The sequence below is a fragment of the Callorhinus ursinus genome, unplaced genomic scaffold (assembly GCF_003265705.2).
Source record: "Callorhinus ursinus isolate GAN/ISIS: 27379988/994484 unplaced genomic scaffold, GSC_fseal_2.0 scaffold2, whole genome shotgun sequence".
Classification (NCBI taxonomy): domain Eukaryota; kingdom Metazoa; phylum Chordata; class Mammalia; order Carnivora; family Otariidae; genus Callorhinus; species Callorhinus ursinus.
In genome coordinates this window covers 43,828,981-43,849,788 of record NW_027397064.1, presented here as the reverse complement: position 1 = coordinate 43,849,788, position 20,808 = coordinate 43,828,981, and the positions used below count along the sequence as shown (strand labels likewise).

General features: G+C 34.1%; 1 protein-coding gene across 7 annotated transcripts in view; it reads left to right on the top strand.

Annotated features, from left to right (window-relative positions):
• GULP1 (GULP PTB domain containing engulfment adaptor 1) overlaps positions 1-20,808 on the top strand; it is a 248,835-nt gene that overhangs the window by 204,106 nt on the left and 23,921 nt on the right. For 4 of the 7 annotated variants that reach the window (XM_073881423.1, XM_073881411.1, XM_073881415.1 and 1 more), the window contains 4 exons: positions 3,835-3,972; positions 18,204-18,320; positions 18,517-18,597; positions 19,002-19,094. In XM_073881423.1, coding sequence (XP_073737524.1) covers positions 3,835-3,972; positions 18,204-18,320; positions 18,517-18,597; positions 19,002-19,094 — 429 coding nt within the window. The remainder of the gene's footprint in view (positions 1-3,834; positions 3,973-18,203; positions 18,321-18,516; positions 18,598-19,001; positions 19,095-20,808) is intronic. The other 3 variants (XM_073881435.1, XM_073881427.1, XM_073881431.1) reach the window with 2 other exon arrangements.

Below are 20,808 nucleotides of genomic sequence, written 5' to 3'. Positions count from 1 at the left end.
AAGTGTGGTTCCCTAAGTATGAGAGGAGACAAAAAGCTGTGTGTTGTTTATTAAAATGTTCGGGACTGCCTCTTATTGCCTGGAGACATAATCAGTGCATACTAGTTCACCTAGGCTGCCATGATAAAACACCACAGACATGGTGGCTCAAAGAACAGAAATTTATTTTGTGTTTATCTTATTTCCAGTCCTGGAGGCTGGAAATCTGAGACTACACTGACAGCGGTATTGGTGTCCTCTGAGGCCTCTCTCCTTGACTTGCCGATGGCAGCCCTTTTGCTGCCTCTTCACATGGTCATCTGTGCACACACACCCCTGGTGTCTCTGTGTGTGTCCAATCTCCTTTCCCTATTAGGACACCAGTCAGATTGGATAAGGGACCATCCTAATGGGCTCACTTTAATGTAATCAGCGCTTTCAAACCTTCTCTTCAAATACAGTCCCATTCTGAGGTATGGGAGGGGTGGTAAGGCTTCAGCATTATGCATTCTGGGGCAGCATAATCCAGCCCATAATGCATTGTGAACTTAAAGTTCTTGTATTTAAGAGCCCTTTCCCCTACAAATCCAATGAAAAAATTTTAAATATAACCCATTCTGGCTTCACATTCATTAATATGGATTTGTTATGGACTTCACTGTTTTTACCCCAAATTCCCTAAGCCCCAATGGGACCGTACTTGGAGGTAATTATGGTTACATGTGATGTTAATGAGGCCTTCCTCTACCAGAAAGAAAGGAAAGAAAGAAAGAAAGACAGACAGACATCAGGGATGTGCAAGCACAGAGGAGAGGCCACGTGAGGACACAGTGAGAAGGCAGCCGTTGGCAACCCACGCTGAAATACGACTAAACGCAGAGTGTAGAGAGAACTTCTGTAGTGTTTAGAATTCACCAACACTAATATGTGGTGTGTGTGTGTGTGTGTGTGTGTGTGTGTGTGTGTGTGTAAAAAAGAGACAGAGAGCTCCATCATGGGAATGCAAATACAGCTCAGTGTTATCAGTTGGTGATTCTGAAGTCCCCCATAATAAGTCTTCCATAATTGTAGGCTGCCCGTTGACAGCTGTCAACCATATCATTCTGTTCTCTAAATTTTGACTACCAGATGTAACTTCCTGCCCGATCCTAAATCCCATGTACAAAACCTCAGTGAGGTGGGATTCAACTCAATATGATTAACCAGTTGAGTTTTGAGCATTACATCTTTGTCTTACCCAAATCAGTAACACAAAAGCTTTTCCCCCCTGTCTGAAGATCTCAATTTCCTAGACTTAATAGCTAATTTTCAAGAGACCCAATTGAATTTTTCCCTAAAAACATAAGTTTTCCAAGCTTTCAATAGGAAAAAAAAATTTTTTTCATCCCTACCAAATTGAAAAGCAGTCTTGGAGTTTTAAAATCTTTAAAATGTCTTATTAATTCAATTATATTACATTTGAATAGAGAGCAACTGACTCTTTACCCATATATTACATATGAACATAGAGTATCTGAACTCTTCATGCATATATAGAATGTACCATTTTTTGGATCCACTAACAAAAATAACCTAAAAAAGGTTTTACCAGCTCTGCTGAGCATCAGGACCCCGAGGAGATTCCTGGAAATGCTGATTGCTGGAGTCCCCTCAGGACTTTCAGATTCAGAATCTGCTGAACAAGACTTAGCATCTATATCATAAAAAACAAAACCAAAAACACCACCCCATGTGACTCTGATACAGCCTGTTCACAGATACGTGTTTAGGAACCACTATTTGGGGAGATCTAAGTGAATCAGAACAAAATCTGTCATTCATTTTATTTTGGTTTGTTTATTTTATTTAGTCGTAATGAAAAAAAATACTATGCTCCTAAAATAAATTTATTTATAGTAAAATGTACGTGTACGAGGCAGGATTTAAAAATGCATTATTAATCTAACATGGACTCATAGAAAATAGACTGTTTTTCTATGCCATTTGGATGGATGAAAACAGAAGTGAAAAGCAATCTCAATTGGCTCCAATATCTTTCTTTCTGTGTCTTTTCCCCTTCCTCCTTTGTCACTTGTCCTTCATATGAAGATTATGCAGTGGTGGAAAGAGGTGGTATAGGTGAATTGGGGATTTACTTATTCTTTGTTCCAACTCCAATAAAATATGGCCAGTGTTAAAGTATAATTGTTTTTCACTGTGCTTGTGTTCCCAAGTCTATCCTGTCTCATCAAAAATTAGGGCTACATTTAAAATTCACAAAGATTTATCACAACAACAAAACATTCACAAAAAATAATGAAGTTACGAGTTTTAGCTTCCTAGTCTTCTTTTGTAGGAAGATGCCTCTGCTAATCTAAACAAAAATTAAAGATGATTCCCAACTGTCATTACCAAAGACTTTCTGTAATCATACTGGTTGATGAGTGAGCGAGGGCCTGTGTACATTTTACCACCAGCTTATGTAAGTGGTATGTTTTCATGTTACTTGTAGTTTCTCCTACAAATGGAAAAAAATTAATCATTTTTCTATATTATACAGTAATGACATTTCCTCTATATATAATTAACATGATTATGCAGTTAATAAACTGGTGTATACCTGCTGTCAGTATTTGGGAGCTACAATGTGGCTGAATGGTATTGTTTGATTGACTGTATTAACTTTTACACACACAAAAAATATGTCAGCAAGAAAAAGACTGGTCAATCAAAGTATAGGAGAAGGATAGTCTCAGACAAATGTGGCCATTGTCCATCTTAGCACTAACCACAAGGAAAGGAAGGTGTCCTCATCAGATGCCTCAGTAAGTTGAGCCCCTCTTTTTGGCATTGTTCCTTCCTGCTGTTGAAATGGATGGATCAAGCTATCTAGTAATGACAAAAATGTTACAGTCATATAGTATACCTCCTCATTCTAATTTCCATGTTTGCTTCTGGTGACTTACATTTTGTTTGTATGCAGGGAAAGAATACAGTGCTATAAACAAATTCTCTTAACATTTATCTGTATATCTTAATATATTAATTTTCAGTCTGATGAGCAGTAATGTGAAATCTGAGTGATAGATCCAATCTCATCAAACTGACACATCGAACCCTGAACTTAGAAAGGTGTAGTAACAGATGCTGTAGTTATAGAATATATATAGAGTGTGTGTGTGTCATATGTATACACAATATATATGTACATATATGAAAAATACAAAATTATAACTGTGTGTGTATGTGTGTGTATATATATATATATATATAGTTACAGTATTTATCTTTCTAACTAGTAGGGTTGATTAAGTAATTTAGATGCTTGACATATAGACCTTCCTCATGAAGACATGTAAAATACAATTTAATATGAAAACTAAGGTTGAAATGGTAGTATGTTTCCTAGGAAATCATGTGCAGATGAATTTAGGTTTCAAACTGTAATGCTAGTGAGGAGAAGTAAGATAAAATGAAAATGTTCTGGTAATAAAAGTGTTCTGCTAATTCTGTAACCTTGTGGAAGTATCTTAATTCTCAGGGCCTCGATGTTCTTCTAAGTAAAGTTTCAGCGTTTAAAGTAGTTGTCTCTTAAGATCCCTTGCAACTCAGAAAGTCCACGCACCTCTGATCCTCTCGTATTTTGCTTGTGTTTCTCTAAGTCCTATTGAGATGACTACCATAGTTTAATCTGAGTCGGGAGATCCATCTCCATTATGTATTTGTTTAAGTTTGGGTGTATGTAATTATAAACCGAAGCTTGACAGATGATTGTTTCACTTTTAAAGTCATAAGTTGTATGTTATTAACACAAGCTGGTATTTCAGAAAATGGACAAAAATCTCTTCAACTGTTTATTTCCATTTGTGTTCACAGGAAGTCCAACACAATTGCCAGCTTCATAGAATATCATTTTGTGCAGATGACAAAACTGACAAGAGGATATTCACTTTCATATGCAAAGATTCTGAGTCAAATAAACATTTGTGCTATGTATTTGACAGCGAAAAGTGTGTAAGTATGCCAGATGTTTTAGGGTGGTTTGTTCTGTTTTACAAGCCAGGAATTGTCTTGTTTCCGGCATTAGTAAAGTATTTGGAAAGGAATAAGGTCTGCAAATCCTTAACTACACTAATAGATTCATCCTGTCATGAGAATGTGCTTCAGGATTTCATTCCTAACTGAATTCTCATGTTCATGGGCACAAACTTGCATTCAAATTTCTTTCCTTAGAACGTCATGCCTGCTTATGTTATGCATTTCTTTCTTTTATAATCATATATTTGTAATTTTAATCTCAAATATGACTTAGTAATCACATAATACAAAGAGTAATGGTGAGCAGAGTGTTTTTTTTTTCTAGAATGCGATGGATATGATAAAAATAAATATTTTAAACTCCAGGAAATAAAATCTGTATGGCTCCTTTAAAATATCTCCAATACTTTGAAAAGCTGGTCCTTGATTTTCATTATTCAGAAAACTTAATATAATGAAAGGTAATAGAATGGTATGTGCATGAGTGTTGCCTGCATGCATGTGTGTTAGCTTGCAAATATAAAGTTCTCAGCAAGTAAGATCAGTTAGGGAATTCTAAAGTTAAGTCCTGTAATAGTTCTTTTAATCATCTGGAATCTTCAGAAAACCCTACATCTTGATTATAAGCATAAGCTAATGTTAATCATAACCTAGTCTGACGTCCTATTATAAAACATAAGATATGAATTCCAAGCACACGTTGCAGCCGTTAATGGCTTTAATGAAGGAAGAGCATCTAACCTCAACAACACTATTGGCTTAGGCGGGAAAAAGAACTTAATTCATTTATTTGCTTATTTTTCCTGCTGTTAAAAATAGCAAAGGATTAATATTATTATCACTCTTACATAATTTGTTCCTCTGATTCCAGTATGTGAGCTTCTTTTTTTTTTTTTAAATAAAGATTTATTTATTTATTTTTGAGAGAGTGCATGAGCAGGGGGAGGGGCAGAGAAAGAAGCAGACTCTGCACTGAGTCAAAGTCTGACATGGGGTTGATCTCACAACCCTGAGATCATGACCTGAGCCAAAACCAAGAGTTGGACACTTAACTGACTGAGCCACCCAGGCGCCCCAGTATTTGAGCTTCTTGAAAGCAAATTACCTTTTGATCTATCTATGTAACTCCTACATTAGGTGAACAATAGATGCTCAATGAATTTTTCCTTATGGAAAAAGGGACCATATAGAAAAATTTACAAAAAGCAAGTTATTATATGTATCTTTTAAGCTATAATGCTCTAAAAATACAAACTAATGTGCTAAGCTCTTGACATCATAGTACTTTTTTGAGGATTTAATGAACATTATGGAACATCTCATCAGAAAAATACGCTCACCCATATGACAATATTATATGTACAATTTTTTAAAGATTTTATTTATTTGAGAGAGAGTGAGCGAGCGAGAGAGCAGGAGCAGGGGAGGGGCAGAAGGAGAGGGAGAAGTAGATTCCCCACTGAGCAGGAAGCCCGGATGCAGGGCTCAATCCTGAGACCCTGGGATCATGACCTGAGCCGAAGGCAGATGCTTAACTGACTGAGCCACCCAGGTGCCCCATAAGACATTTTATATAAAGTTCTAGTTGTTTTTGAAATTTATCCTATTAGTGAATGCATTATATTTAATATTTCAAGTGTTTCTTAACCATGATCATTTGCAGATGTTTTTCTCTATGTGATTGAGAATATGAAATTTGATATTTGTTGAATATCTTTTATGTGTAAGATATAATAACCTTTTACCACTTATACCAGGCAGTAAACTCAGTTGTCCTTCTTTCTTGCTTTACACATAGAAATAAATGGCCGTGGGGTCCTTTGAAATACTCATAAATAGAACTCATAATTAGCCTTGTTATAGTTTTGTGTCACATGTTTTTATTTGATCTCCATCCAAATTTATTGGATTATTTAAAACATAAGCTTGTCAGAGTCCCTGCATAGTTATATTATTTCAAAAGTATAAACTCTATTTTACCCTAATCATAATTGTTTATAATTGATTTCAAGAATTTAAATTCCTTGACCCATTATTCTCTTTGGATATAGCATATTAGCCTTTTTTTCTTGAGAAAATAATTTCTTGAAACCTAAAGCAGTGGCTCACAACTATTAGTGTATATAATATTCATAAAGAGGGTTCTTTGGTTTTTACTTGAAAAAATAAGCTCATACTGATTGGGGCTTGATCTCAGGAAATCCTTACAAGTTCACCCGAAGTGATTCTGCTGCAGGTATATGGAAGTCTGGCCTTTGAAAAGAGGTCCAAGTTACTTCTTCAGCTATAAGCATGCATGACTTTCATAAGCTCAAAGAGGCTATGTTTCCTCAAAATTTCCTTATATCATTTCACCTCAAAGTTTTATTTGTTCTAATTATAATAAGGACTATATTTATAAAATTGATTTGATATGTATGTAGAACTTTTGACATGCCATCCTAATCTTTAATTCTCATTTTAAATAGCTTATCATGGAGGATTAAAACAGGAAAATAATGGCCCAATTGGCAAAACTCTTTCCTCTTTATAAAACCAAGGCCAGAAAAGTTGAGTGAGTTTGCCAATTTACAAAGCTAGGTAGTAACAGAATCAGGATTAAAATTTAAGACCTTAGATTACCATTGGAGCCTTGGTTCCATCATGCTATATTACTTTTGTAACTGTGACCTATTCCAGAGCCCATCCACTCTTATTGGGGGCCTTTGTCTTATCTACTCACTGTACCTTTTTTAGTGCTTCTGTGAAATTGTTGAGAGTTTGAAAGATAGATAAAACCAATCATAGTATGTCTCAAGACTGGAAATTCACTACTTTATAAACAGTTTCATGTTGTATTAATGAGTCTCCCTCCCTCCATGGTGACAGTGAGGAGAGAGTACCCAGCCCTGCCAAGCAGTAATGAAGAGAGGCCAAATATGGAAGCTGAACCTCTACCCCACCAGGCAGTAATGAGGTAGTGCTCTCCATTCCCATTCCCCTACTGGAATGGTATCATAGTAAGCCACTAAAACACACAGTGTAAATAATTTCTAGAGTCTTTAATATCTAAAATATCCAAGATTTGGTTGAAAATCACTCATCATATAAAGAAACAGGAAGAGGTTAAACTAAATGAAAAAAGATGACCAGTAGATTCCAACACTTGAGATGAGAGAGATACTAGAATTACCAAAGATTTTTAAACAGCCATCATAAAAAGAATGGTAAACAATTACAAGCACTCTTGAGACAAATTAAAAAGTACAAAATTTTATCAAAGAAATAGAAAATCTAAACAAAGAAATAGAAGATATAAGAAAAATCCAGTAGGAATATTAGAACTGAAAAATTACAATAACCAACTGAAAACTCAGTATCTGGGCTCAGTGGCAGAATGGAGGGGACAGAGGAAAGAATTAGTGACCTGGAAAAAGGAGAGATTACAAAATTCCCAATTTAAACAACACAGAGATAATAGGCATATGCATGCACACACATGTATACACACACAACACACACACACTGCAGACACACACACAATAATATAAAAAGAGAACACGAGTTCAGGGGTCTCTGAGTCTGTAACAAAATAGGTAATATTTATGTATCATCAGAGTCCTAGAAAGATAGAAAAAAGAAGAAAAAGAAGACAGCCTTGAAGAAACACTTGAAGAAATAATAGTTGCCCAATTTTGACCAAAGGCATAAACCTATAGATTCAAGAAATCGAGTGAACTCCAAACAGGATAAACCCAAACAGTTCCACACCAAGATACATCATAGTTAAAGTTCTGAAAACGAAAGACAAAGAAAAATCTTGAAGACACAGGACATAAACAAGTTCTAGAGCAGAAAATCAATTTGAAAGACAGTGTATTTCTCATTAGAAACCATGAAGGCGAGAGCAAGTAGCACAATATATTTTGAGTGTTTGTCGCCGGGAGGGGGGAGAACTGTCCAGAATCCTATACCCAGAAAAAACATATGCTTCAGTAATTAAGGAGAAATTGAAAAATTATCAGATGTGGGAAAACTGAGATAATTGATTCTACCAGACCTACCCTAAACGAATGGCTAAAAGAAGTTCTTTAAACAGAAAAGAAACAATAAAAGAAGGAACCTTGGAACATGAGGAAGGAAAAAAGAACAGGATAAGCAAACATATGGGTAAATCTTTACTTCTCTAAATTATTATTTAAAATAGAAAATACCAACAGCGTTTTTCACAGAACTAGAATTTTCCAACAGTCTTAAAATGTGTATAGAACCACAAAAGACCCTGAATAGCCAAAGCAACCTTGAAAAAGAATAGCAAAACTGGAGGCATCACAATTCTGGACTTCAAGTTATATTACAAAGCTGTAGTGATCATAACAGTATGGAACTGGCACAAAAATAGACACATAGGTTAGTGGAACAGAATAGAAAACCTAGAAACAAACTGACAATTATATGGTCAATTAATCTTTGACAAAGCAGGAAAGAATATCCAATGGGAAAAAGACAAACTCTTCAAATGGAATAGGAAAACTGGACAGCAGCATGCAAAAGAATGAAATTGAATCATTTTCTTACACCACAGTATAAATTCAAAATGGATGAAAGACCTAAATGTGAGACAGGAAACCATCAAAATTCTGGAGAACACAGGTGGTAACCTCTTTGACTTTAGCTATACCAACTTCTTTCTAGATATGTCTCCTGAGACAAGGGAAACAAAAGCAAAAATAAACTATTGGAACTTCATCAAAACAAAAAAAGCTCTTCACAGCAAAGGAAACAACAAAACTAAAAGGCAACCTACGGAAGGGGAGAAGATGTTTGCAAATGACATATCTGATCCAAAATATATAAAGAACTTATAAAACTCAACATCCAAAAAATGAATAATCCAATTAAAATGGGCAGAAAACATGGATAGACATTTTTCCAAAGAAGACATCCAGATGGCCAATAGACACATGAAGAAATGTTCAGCATCTTTTCACCAGATGAATGAGGGAGATACAAATCAAAACTATAATGAGATATCACCTCATACTTGTCAGAATGGCTAAAATAAACGACAGGTGTTGGCAAGGTTGTGGAGAAAGGGGAACCTTCCTTCACTTCCCACTTGGTGAGAATGCAACCTGATGCAGCCACTGTGGAAAACAGTATGGAGGTTCCTCAAAAAATTAAAAATAGAACTATCCTATGATCTGACAATTGCACAATTATTTACCCAAAGAATACAAAAATACTAATTCAAAGGGGTACATGCACCCTGATGTTTGTAGCAGCATTATTTACAATAGCTAAATTATGGAAACAGCCCAAGTGTCCATTGACTGATGAATGGATAAAGAAGAAGTGGTGTGTGTGTGTGTGTGTGTGTGTGTGTGTATTACTCAGCCATAAAAAAGAATGAAATCTTGCCATTTGCAATGACATGGATGGAGCTACAGAATATTATGTAGGTGAAATAAGTCAGAGAAAAAGAGAGACAAATACCATATGAATTCACTCATATGTGGAATTTAAGAAACAAAATAAATGAACAGAGGGGAAAAAGAGAGAGAGAGAGGCAAACCAAAAATAGACTCTTAACTCTAGAGAACTAATTGATAGTTACCAGAGGGCAGGGGGCTATGGGTTAAAAAAAAAAAAAAAGGCAAAGAATAGTTTCTGATGTGATTCTAAATGTATATATAGGAAATATGTAAGGCAATTATTAAAAGGACAGTTGAAGGGATGTAAAACTTTTCTCTCACTTGAACTAGAAAAATGACAACACTATTAGACTGTGATAAGTTATATAAATATAATATGCATCCTAGAGCAATCATTTAAAAAGCTATACAGTGAGACACATTTAAAGTGCTACAGGTAAATAAAAATTTTCTTATAAAAATATTTCAAAAATTCACATCAATAATAGTGAAAAGAAAATAGAGAAAGAAAACAGGTGACAGAAAAGAAAAATTTAAACGGCAAACTATCAAAAATCACATTAAATGTAAATGGTCTAAATAAAAGAGGTGGTCAGAGTGGATTAAAAAACCTAATCCAGACATATATTTTCTATAAGAAACTTTTTGCAAATATAGTGTTATGGATGATACAGGAAGATTGAAAAGAAAAGAATAGAAAAATATATATCATGCAAACATTACTTAAATAAAGGAAAAGTATAGTAATATCAGATAAAGTGGACTTCAAAATAAAGAAAATTATGAGGGACAGAGAAGGGCATTATATAAAGAAAAAAAAGTCATACCATCAAGAAAGCCATCTAAACATGTATATCCAAACAGTAAAGCTATAAAGTAAGTGAAGTAAAAACTGATAGAACTGAAAGGAAACACAAGATAGACAATACACAATTACAGTTGAACACTTCACCACCACCACTCTTACCAAAATTGATTGAGCAACTAGACAGGAAATGATCAAGAATATGGAATTACTCTATTACTCAATTACATCGTCAGCCAATGGGATCTGATTAATAGCTATGGGGATATCCACTCAACAACAGCAGAATGCATATATATGGTCTTCCAGTGCCAAAGGAACATGTACAAAATAAACCATATCCTGGGCTATAAAATAAATCTCAAACATTTTTAGAATTGAAACAAGAAAAAAAAATCAATTTAAAAATTAATAACAAATTCTTCAAAAATTGGAACTGAAACTTAACAAGTATTCCATGTGTCAGAGGATTTCTCAAAGGCAACTATTAAAATATAGTGAACTGTATGTAAGTAAAATAGAACGTTATCAACATTTGAGTGATGCAGCTAAAACAGTGGTGAGAGAAAAATTTAAGACAAGTAAATTAACACATTAAAGAAAAGGAAAGTCTCAAATCAATGATCTAAGCTCCTACCTCAAGTACCTAGAAAACAAAACATCAAAATAAACTCAAAGAAAATAAGAATGAGGGGCGCCTGGGTGGCTCAGTCGTTAAGCGTCTGCCTTCGGCTCGGGTCATGATCCCAGGGTCCTGGGATCGAGTCCCACATCAGGCTCCCTGCTCAGTAGGAAGCCTGCTTCTCCCTCTCCCACTCCCCCTGCTTGTGTTCCTGCTCTCGTTGTCTCTCTCTGTCCAATAAATAAATAAAATCTTAAAAAAAAAAAAAGAATGATAAAGGAGAAATTAACAACATTGAAAACAAAAACAATAGAGAAAACTAATGAAACAAAGAGCTGGTTTTTTGAAAGATCATAAGAGTATCAAAATTTTAGTGAAATTGACAAAGTAAAAAAAAGACACTAGTTGCCAATGTCAGGAATGAAACAGGAGATTTCACTGCAGACCCTCCAGATAGCAAAAGAATAAGAGGCTACTATAGATAACTGTATACCTTTAAAAAAAATTGACAATATAGATGCATTGAATCTATTTCTTAAAAGAGAGAAATACTACCATGAACCACCCAATATTAAATATATAATTTGAATAGCCCTGTAACTAAAAAGGAAATTGAATTTATAATTTAAAACTTATTAAAAGAGTACTCTTGATGTCTAGATGGTTTCACTGGAAGAATCTGTAAAATGATTAAGTAAAAATTAACATTATTCTACACAACCTATTCCAAAAAACAGAAGCGGTAAGAGCACCCCTCAATTCATTTTATGAAACTAGTGTTTCCCTAATATCAAACCAGACAGACAGTGAAAAACAAACAAAAATACAGACCAAGCTATATCCCCCAGGAATATAGATGTAAAAATTTCTAACAAATTATTAGCAAATACAATTCTGCAATATATAAAGGAATTATACACCAAGACCAAGTGGAATTTGCCCCAGGGATACATACCTTGTTCAACATTCAAAAATCCAACCATGCAATCAACCATATTAAGTGGCTACAGAAGAAAAAACATATGATCATATCAGTCAGTGCTTAAAAAATATTTGAAAAAATCAACACCCATTCAGGGCTAGAAACTCTCAGAAAAATGGGAATATAAAGAAACTTTTTCAATTTTATAAAGAACATTTAAACTACAGGTAAAATTTTACTTAATGGGGAAAAAGCTGAATGCTTTCCTTCTAAGACTGAGAACTAGGCAAGGATTTCTACTCTAACCACTCTTATTAAACACAGTCCTGGAAGTTCTAAAGGCAATAAGGTAATATAAGAAAATCAAAAGCATGCAGATTGTAAAGGAAGAAATATTACTTATTTGCATATATCATGATTGTCTATGCAGAAAATTCAAAGGATTCTACAAAAAAATACTTGGATCTAATAAATGAGTTCAGCAAGGTGACAGAATACATGATAAACCTACAGAAATCAATTGTATTGCTGTATGCTAGCAATGAACACATGGATACAAAAATTTACAATTACTCAAAACAAAATACATAGGTGTAAATGTAACCTAAGATGTAAAACTTGTATAGGACTTATATGCTGAAAATTACAAATTGCTGATGAAAGAAATAAAAATAGATGCAGGTAGATGGAGAGATATGCCATGTTCATGGGTTGGAAGACTCAATCTAGTATATATGTCAGTTCTCTCCAAATTAATGTACAGGTTTAATACAATTCCTGTCAAAATCATAGCAAGATTTTTTTTGTAGATAGGGACAAGAGGATTCTAAAATTTATATAAAAAGACAAAGGAACAAGAATTGTTAAAACAATTTTGGGAAAAAAACCAATAAGTAGAAGAAAAAGGTTTACCCTATTGCAAGACTTATTACATACTATGGTAATTGAGACTATAGTTTTGGTGAAGGGATAAATAGATTAATGGAACAGAATGGAGAACACAGAAATCAACTCACAAACATACCCCACTGATTTTTGACAAAGGTACAAATGCAATGCAACACATGCAAAATGCAAAAGATGTCCTTTTCAATAAATGGTGCTTGTGAAATTAGATCTCTGTGGACAAATAAAATGCACACTGACTTAAATCTCACACATTATACAAAAATTAATTGAAAACGCATCATGGACTTAAATGTAAAATGCACAACTATAAAACATTTAGAGAAAGAGACAGAATATTCAGGGTGTAGGGATAGGCAGAGTTCTTAGACTTGACACACAAAACAGGATCCATAAATGGAAAATGTGGCAAGTTGAGCTTTATAAAAAATAAACATTTTTTTCTGTGAAAGTCCTTATGAAGGAGATAAGAAGACTACCCAGAACTGAGAGAAAATATTTGTAAACATATCAAAGAACTTTCAAAACTCAACAGCATAAAATATCAAATTGGAAAGTAGACAAAAGATATGACGGATCGTTTCATGGAAGAGCATAGTCAGATGGCAAATAGCACATGAAAAGATTTTAACACTGGTATCCATTAGGGAAATGCAAATTAAAATGAGGTATCACTGTACAATTATCAGAAAAACTACAATAAAAAAAGGTGGCAATAGAAGCGCCTGGGTGGCTCAGTCAGGTAAGCATCTGCCTTCAGCTCAGGTCATGATCCCAGAGTCCTGGGATCAAGCCCTGCATTGGGCTCCCTGCTCAGCAGGGAGTCTGCTTCTCCCTCTGCCCTTCCCCTGCCTTTGTGCTCTCTCTGTCCCAATTAAATAAATAAAATCTTTAAAATAAATAAATAAATAAATAATTTTAAAAAGTGGCAATACCAGATGCTGGCAAGGATATGGAAAAGTGGTTCACTTGTACATAGTTATTGGGATATAAAATGGTACAAACACTGGGGTAAACAGTTTGGCAGTTTCATAAAAACACTAAACCTGCAATTATCATATGACTCATTTGGGCATTTATCCCAGAGAAATAAAAACTTGTGTTCATACAAAAACCTACATATGAATGTTTATAGCAGCTTATTCATAATAACCCCAAACTACAAATATCTCAGATAATGGGTGAATGGTTAAACAGATTCTGGTATATCCAAACCATGGAATACTACTCAGAAAGAAAAAAGAATGAGCTATTAATACATGAAACAACCTTGGTAACTCTCCAGATAATTATGGAATGAAAAAAGTCAATCCCAAAAGCTTACATACTGTATGACTCCGTTTTTATAATCTTGAAATGACAAAATTAAAGAAATGGAGAACAGATTAGTGTTTTTCAGGAGTTAAGGACATGGTAAGGGGAAACAAAGAGGATGTGGCTATAAAACAGCAAGATGAGGCAGTTTTGTGGTAATGGAATTATTCTGTATCTTGACTATATTAATATCAGTATTAGTTGGTGGGGTTTGTACAATAGTTTTTGTAATCTATTACCATTGGGGGAAAGTGGATGAAGGGTACCCATGATCTCTCTGTATTATTTCTTATAATTGCATATCAGCTAAAAAATACCTGGAAAAAAACCTATGGCTATATTTTGTTTTCATTTTCATCTTATTTTAAGTAAATCTAGGCCAGAGAGATTTAGTGCCTTTCTCAGAATCAGAAAGCTAGGTAACAATAGAATCAGAAGTCCAGTGTGAGACCCTAGATTCCCATTCCACATTCTTCCATCTTCCATGTTATATTACTCCCATGACTGTGACCTTTCCAGAGTCCCTCTGCTCTTACTTCATTCTCTTTATTCCTTGTATTTTATATATTCAGTACTTTTGTGAATTTCTAAGAGCTTGGTTGAAATTCAGATGAAACCCTACCCTAGTATGCTACAAAATTAGAACTCACTTTATTAGTATCATGTGTTATTAAGATTTAATATTTATACAACTACTGTAGTGATCTCATTAAGTTTAAAAAATAAAATTACAATATAGATAATCATTATGATGTGACTGATCTTGTTTATTTCATATAAGGTTAATATACAATCAGTATCAACTCCTTAGCCATCATTTTTTCAATTTTTTTTCCAAATGTTAATATAATATACTTTATTCACTGGATGTTACACTTGATATATATATATTTTTAAGATTTGTTTATTTGAGAGAGAGAGAGTGTGAGTACAAGTGGGGAAGGGCAGAGGGAGAGAGATTCTCAAGCGGACTCTGTGCAGAGCATGGAGCCTGATGCAGGGGTTGATCTCACGATCCTGAGATCATGACCCAAGCCAAAATCAAGGGTCTGCTGCTTAACTGACTTCACCACCCAGGAGCCTCTACACTTGATAAAATTTAAATAGTAGCCCCAATAAATGATGAAAGCTTCACCCCACCAGCATATTTTCCTTTATTTATGTGAAGTGAGATGTAGATAAGGCAAAGTTTAAAACCTCTCTCTTACTTGTTAACTAATTGTAAAAAAGGTTCATGTGTCAAAAGAATCATAAATTATTATTACTAGAAGGAATCATTACACCCAGTCTTTTCACAGGCTTTATTTGTAAGCTATTTATTATATATTCTTGTTGTATTTCATGTTTGCCTTGTAATAATTTTTTGAAATAAATTTTTTTGGATTTAACAAATATTCTTGCTCTTTATATTTCATTAAATGATTGGATGGGGGAATTCATCTTAGTCATTCATGGAACTGGGCTAATGTAATTATTCAACAGGGAAATTCAAATTAAAAACACATTGAGATAGCATCACTCATTCAGTTAGGGTGACCAGTTAAAAAGACTGTCAATATATGATATTGGTGAGAATGAGGAGCAACGAGAACTCTCTTACTGCTGGTGGGAATGTAAGAGGGGACAATTACTTTGCAAATCAGTTTGGTAGTTTCTTGTAATGTTAAAATAGAGCTATTCTATGATTTAGCATTTCCATTGAAGATATCCAGATTTTTGAAAACAGATGTCCACAAAAGGATTTTAGAAGAATGTAACAGTTTTATTTATAAGCAAGAATTGAAAACAATGCAAGTGTTCCTTAACAGGCAAATAGATAAATCATCTGGTATATTCATTAGATGGGACACTAATCAGCAATAAAACAAATGATACATACAACATCTAAGAAACTCCAAAAGAAGCCAGACAGAAAAGAATATATATATACTATATGGTTCATTTTTATGGATACAAGGACAGACAAAACTGATTTATGATGATGGAATTCTTGCAATGGTTACCCATAAGATAAGTGATTTGACTGCAAGTAGGCATGGGAGAACTTTCTAGGAAGATAGAAATATCCTATATCTTTAATGATATGGTGCTTATATAGGTATATACATTTATCAAAGCACATCTGATTGTGCAAATATAATCTGTATGTTTTATTGTTTATAAAAATGTGTGAGGGCTTGTAGAGTCAAAATTTTGGATTTAAATCCAGTTTCTCCACTCACAAATTGAGATCTCACAGAGTTGAAGCTGCATTTGTATTGTGGGGATAATAATAATCCCTACCTCATAGATTAATTATGAGAATCAAGTGAGGTAATGTATGCAAAATATTTTCTGGGGAGTTAAATGCTGTTTTAATAAAAAGATGTCTTAATCACAAAAGATATGTCTTATCATAAAAAGAGAATATGATTTTTAAAAGTTATTGTAAACAATTATAATCAAGTCAAATGTTATTAATGATAAATCAAACTTGCTACCCTTGAAACAATTCTCTGTAATGTACACCTTGAGTATTTGAGGGTAACATACTGTCTTAGGAGGAGGACACACTGAACCCATAATAAAGAAGGTAGAAAAAACAACCAGAATTTACAAATATGTCTTTATTATTGTAAAACAAATACTAACGCATTACCTTAAGTTTTGAAGTTAGAGATTTAAAAAATGATAGTCCCACAATCTATTATAACCACATTTACTATGTTTTAATATTATATGTGATCACAACAACCAATGCAACTAGTTTTTTTATATGTGTACTTTTTCATTAGTTGGAATCATTGAGCACACATAGTTTGGTATCTGGCGTTTTCATTTCTGTAGTATTCCTTAATGTAGCTTCTTTTTTCCCCTTTTTTGTGAGGCAGATAGTACTTATATATAACTTTAGGAATATATTTTGTATTTTTTAGTTAACTGGATTAAATTATTTTTTTATACTAAAGGCATTCTTTAAACAAATAGTGAACTACAAAAATGACAATGTCTTAATTAAATCCGTGTTATTCATAAAAGAGACTCTTAACTAGATTGGTTGCTGGAGGGGAGGTGGGCAGGGGTTGAGCTAGATGGGTGACGGGGATTAAGGAGGGCACTTGTGATGAGCACTGGGTGTTGTATGTAAGTGATGAATCACTAAATTCCATTCCTGAAACCAATATTACACTCTATGTTAATTAACTAGAATTTAAATAAAAGCTTGAAACATTAAAAAAATCTGTTATTAATAAAGCATATTTGCAATTTAGATTGTTCATAGCATATCACAAAGCTTTAGGATTTGCAGTAAATTAAAGCATGGCATTTTCAAGATTTAATATTACCACCAGTTTTTATGTCATCTGGAAATCTTATAATAAATATGACATTTCTGATGTATTAAATCAATTAATGCCTTCACTAATCTTTTTAATAAAATGTTAATAAAATAAATACATTTTTATTTAGTGTTTACATTGTGCAAGACACTGATCCCAGTCAAGATATGAATGAGGAGGGAATGAACTGGTAGACTTTGGACATTTGTGGCAGTTTCTGGTTGACTAACGAGAAACTCTAAATTATTTTTGAGGCCAAATTCAGATAACAGATATATTTTGTTCAATAGGCACTGTGTTTTACAGTAATATGGTTTACTATCATTTACAATTGGGAGTTTTCATATAAAAATTCAGATTTCTGACCTCATCTCCCATTTTTAAAATCTGACAACTCTGGGTTGGAATTGTTCATTTCCACAAGCCAACAATTAACTGGAACTGATTATTACACTTTGAGAGGGCATACCTCAAGTTTTCCACGACACCACCCGGTCAGCCTCATTCGAGTTACCTGCCAGGTTTAACCGGCCCTCCTCATTAGGAAGAGGAAATAAGTAGTAAAGCAACAAGAGAACTGCAGTTGGCAACATGCTTTCATTTAATAGGCACCAAATATTTGAGGAAAGAAGGAAAACAAACTAGGAAAAAATGCTATGATGAAATAGATGAGAAGGTGGATAGAACTCCTGCTTCCAACTTCAACAGCTACTCATTTAATTACCAAAGCTTTTTTTTTTTTTAATTTTGTGCATGGATAGGCATTGAATTATGTTAGCATAGACGACTTGATTCATTGACCACATCTCTACCTGCAGCCATCGCCCCTTTGAAGTACCTCATGTGAATGTTTTTCTTGATTCAAAGAACAGTCTGACATATCAAATCTTTGGTTTTTACAAAGGCTGAAGAAATAACTTTAACAATTGGCCAAGCATTTGACCTGGCATACAGGAAATTTCTAGAATCTGGAGGAAAAGATGTTGAAACAAGGAAACAGATTGCAGGATTACAGAAAAGAGTGAGTAAACTAAACTTTCTGTTTCATGTTTATGTGATGTAAGTACAGGGAAACTTGCATATCCTCAAACAAATTTAGAAGGCCTGCCATTAAATTTCCCCCACACTGATTGGAACTGCTTTCACTGTGTTCCTATAATTTTTCATTCCTGATCCCCTGCACAGTTTTTAACCATTTTATATTGAATTCCCACAAGAACTTAGTGTTCTCATGTGACTTTGCTTCACTTCCTGATGCTTCTCATGGGGATCAGAGCAGCAGAAGCAGCAGATGCTGGGTAAGTGGTTTCCCATGCAGATCAGATTCCTTTGTAATTAAATTACACCCTTTCTCCACTGTCTTCAAAGTCATCATAAGCAAGTTTCACTGTCTTGCGGTTATACTCCAAGATTATGGGTAACAGACTGTACAGTGCAACCAGAAAACACAGAGATGAGGTATTAGAAACATGGAATTTGCACACGTGTAAAAACATATTTTAAATCCAATAAAAGGTCTTTCCAATGATCTAGAATTTCCTGATAGTCCCCAACCTTTATCAAATGATTTTCTCCCCTGTGCACAAGAGTACATTAAAATTTTAAATAATATAAAATCCTATTCATTAATGTAGCCAATATGATGGCCAATATTTTCCAAGAATAAATTTCTGAAGGTTATTCAATAATCATTGCTTTTTAGATTCAAGACTTAGAAACCGAAAATATGGAACTTAAAAACAAAGTACAAGATTTGGAAAGCCAGTTAAGAATAACCCAAGTATCAACATCTCCAGTAAGTATATAGACTATGTGCATGTTTTCCTTAAAAACAAGACTTCCTGGTGATAGAGCATTTCTGGATCATCAGCTCTGTGATGTTTATAATACTCTGGGATCAGGATTTAAAACACGGGTAGAGAAGAAAGATGCTAATTAAAAAATTAAAATTATGTTGGTAGCATAGACGAGTTGTTTTTCCATGTTGCTCTTTTCCCTCGTGTTTTGTAGAATAAACCATCCCTCAGTATGTTCTTTTTCTCTTTGTGACATATTCTTTCTTTCACTCTTATTGATTACTATTTACTGAGGTTAGATTTAATGACCTAAGCCAATCCACCCCTGGACTACTGACCTTCATTATAGAAAATGGACTGTTAACAAGACTGACTTTGGTTTCTTACATTACATAGCAAGGGTTTCCACTGGGAGTGACACAATTGAATTTCAGACACCAAAATGAGTGGTAGTTTCTGCAGACAACTCTCAGATATTTATAGTTAAATTATTTACTTTTGGTTTATCATAGATTTAAAATCCTTTTCCCAATACGATATATGATGCCATTCTTTCATGATTTTGGCTAAGGGAATCTTTTGGAGGAGGAAGATGGAATTTAAGACAATATTTTTTCTGGCAAAATATATTTAGAAAACTTTTTTTCTTCTTAAATCATCTGTGCTACTGATATTCTCCAGTAAAGTATATATTTTATTTTGCATTTTAAAAATATTTAATAAAACTGAAACATGATTATGGCATTTGCAAACTTTTAAAAAGAATTTTTGTTTCTAATTTTTATTTGCAAGTCCATGTTGGTTCAATCTCTAGGCTAACTCAATGAAAATTATATATATATATATAGAGAGAGAGTGAGATGGATAGATAGATAGATAGATAGATAGATAGATAGATAGATAGATAGATTGCTGGCTATGCAATGTAAGAAACCAAAGTCAGTCTTGTTAACAGTCCAGTATCTATAATGAAGGTCAGTACTCCAAGGGTGGATTGGCTTAGGTCATATATATATATATATATATATATATATATATGGCTATCTAGTTCTAGAATATTTCAGCACCTTATAACCATAAATAATGCTCCTATAAGAAATTGCATTTAGGGTTTCAAATTTGGTGTGCCCTGGAAATGGGTCAAAAAACTTTCTTTTAAACTCACAGTTTTCCATCTTTCTCACTGAAGCAGGTTGGCATTTCCATTGCTTGGCAAATAGTGTATGATAGTGGGGCTGATATGGCCAAGATAAGAGAGGTTGTGAGTGAGGTTCGTATGTTCCCATGTACCTCTGTTATGGATAGTGAGGCTGGCTTTATTAAAATATCCTTCCTGTTTTGTTTTTTGTTATTTTCTCTTCACTACCATCACTGTTTGCTTCTCATCAGGATTATGGTATTTATTTTCTTTCCTCCCTGGTCCCAAAGAACAAGGCATCGGCTCAAACTCCTTCTTTTTTTTTTTTTTTAAGATTTTATTTATTTATTTGTCAGAGAGAGAGAGCACAAGCAGGGGGAGCGACAGGCAGAAGGAGAAGCAGGCTCCCCGCCGAGCAAGGAGCCCAATGCAGGACTCGATCCCAGGACCCTGGGATCATGACCTGAGCCGAAGGCAGACCCTTAACCGACTGAGCCACCCAGGCATCCCTCAAACTTGTCTTTAAACTTTGGTCCCAAAATGAAGTAACACCCGTCTGGGTCTTTTTGAAAGTC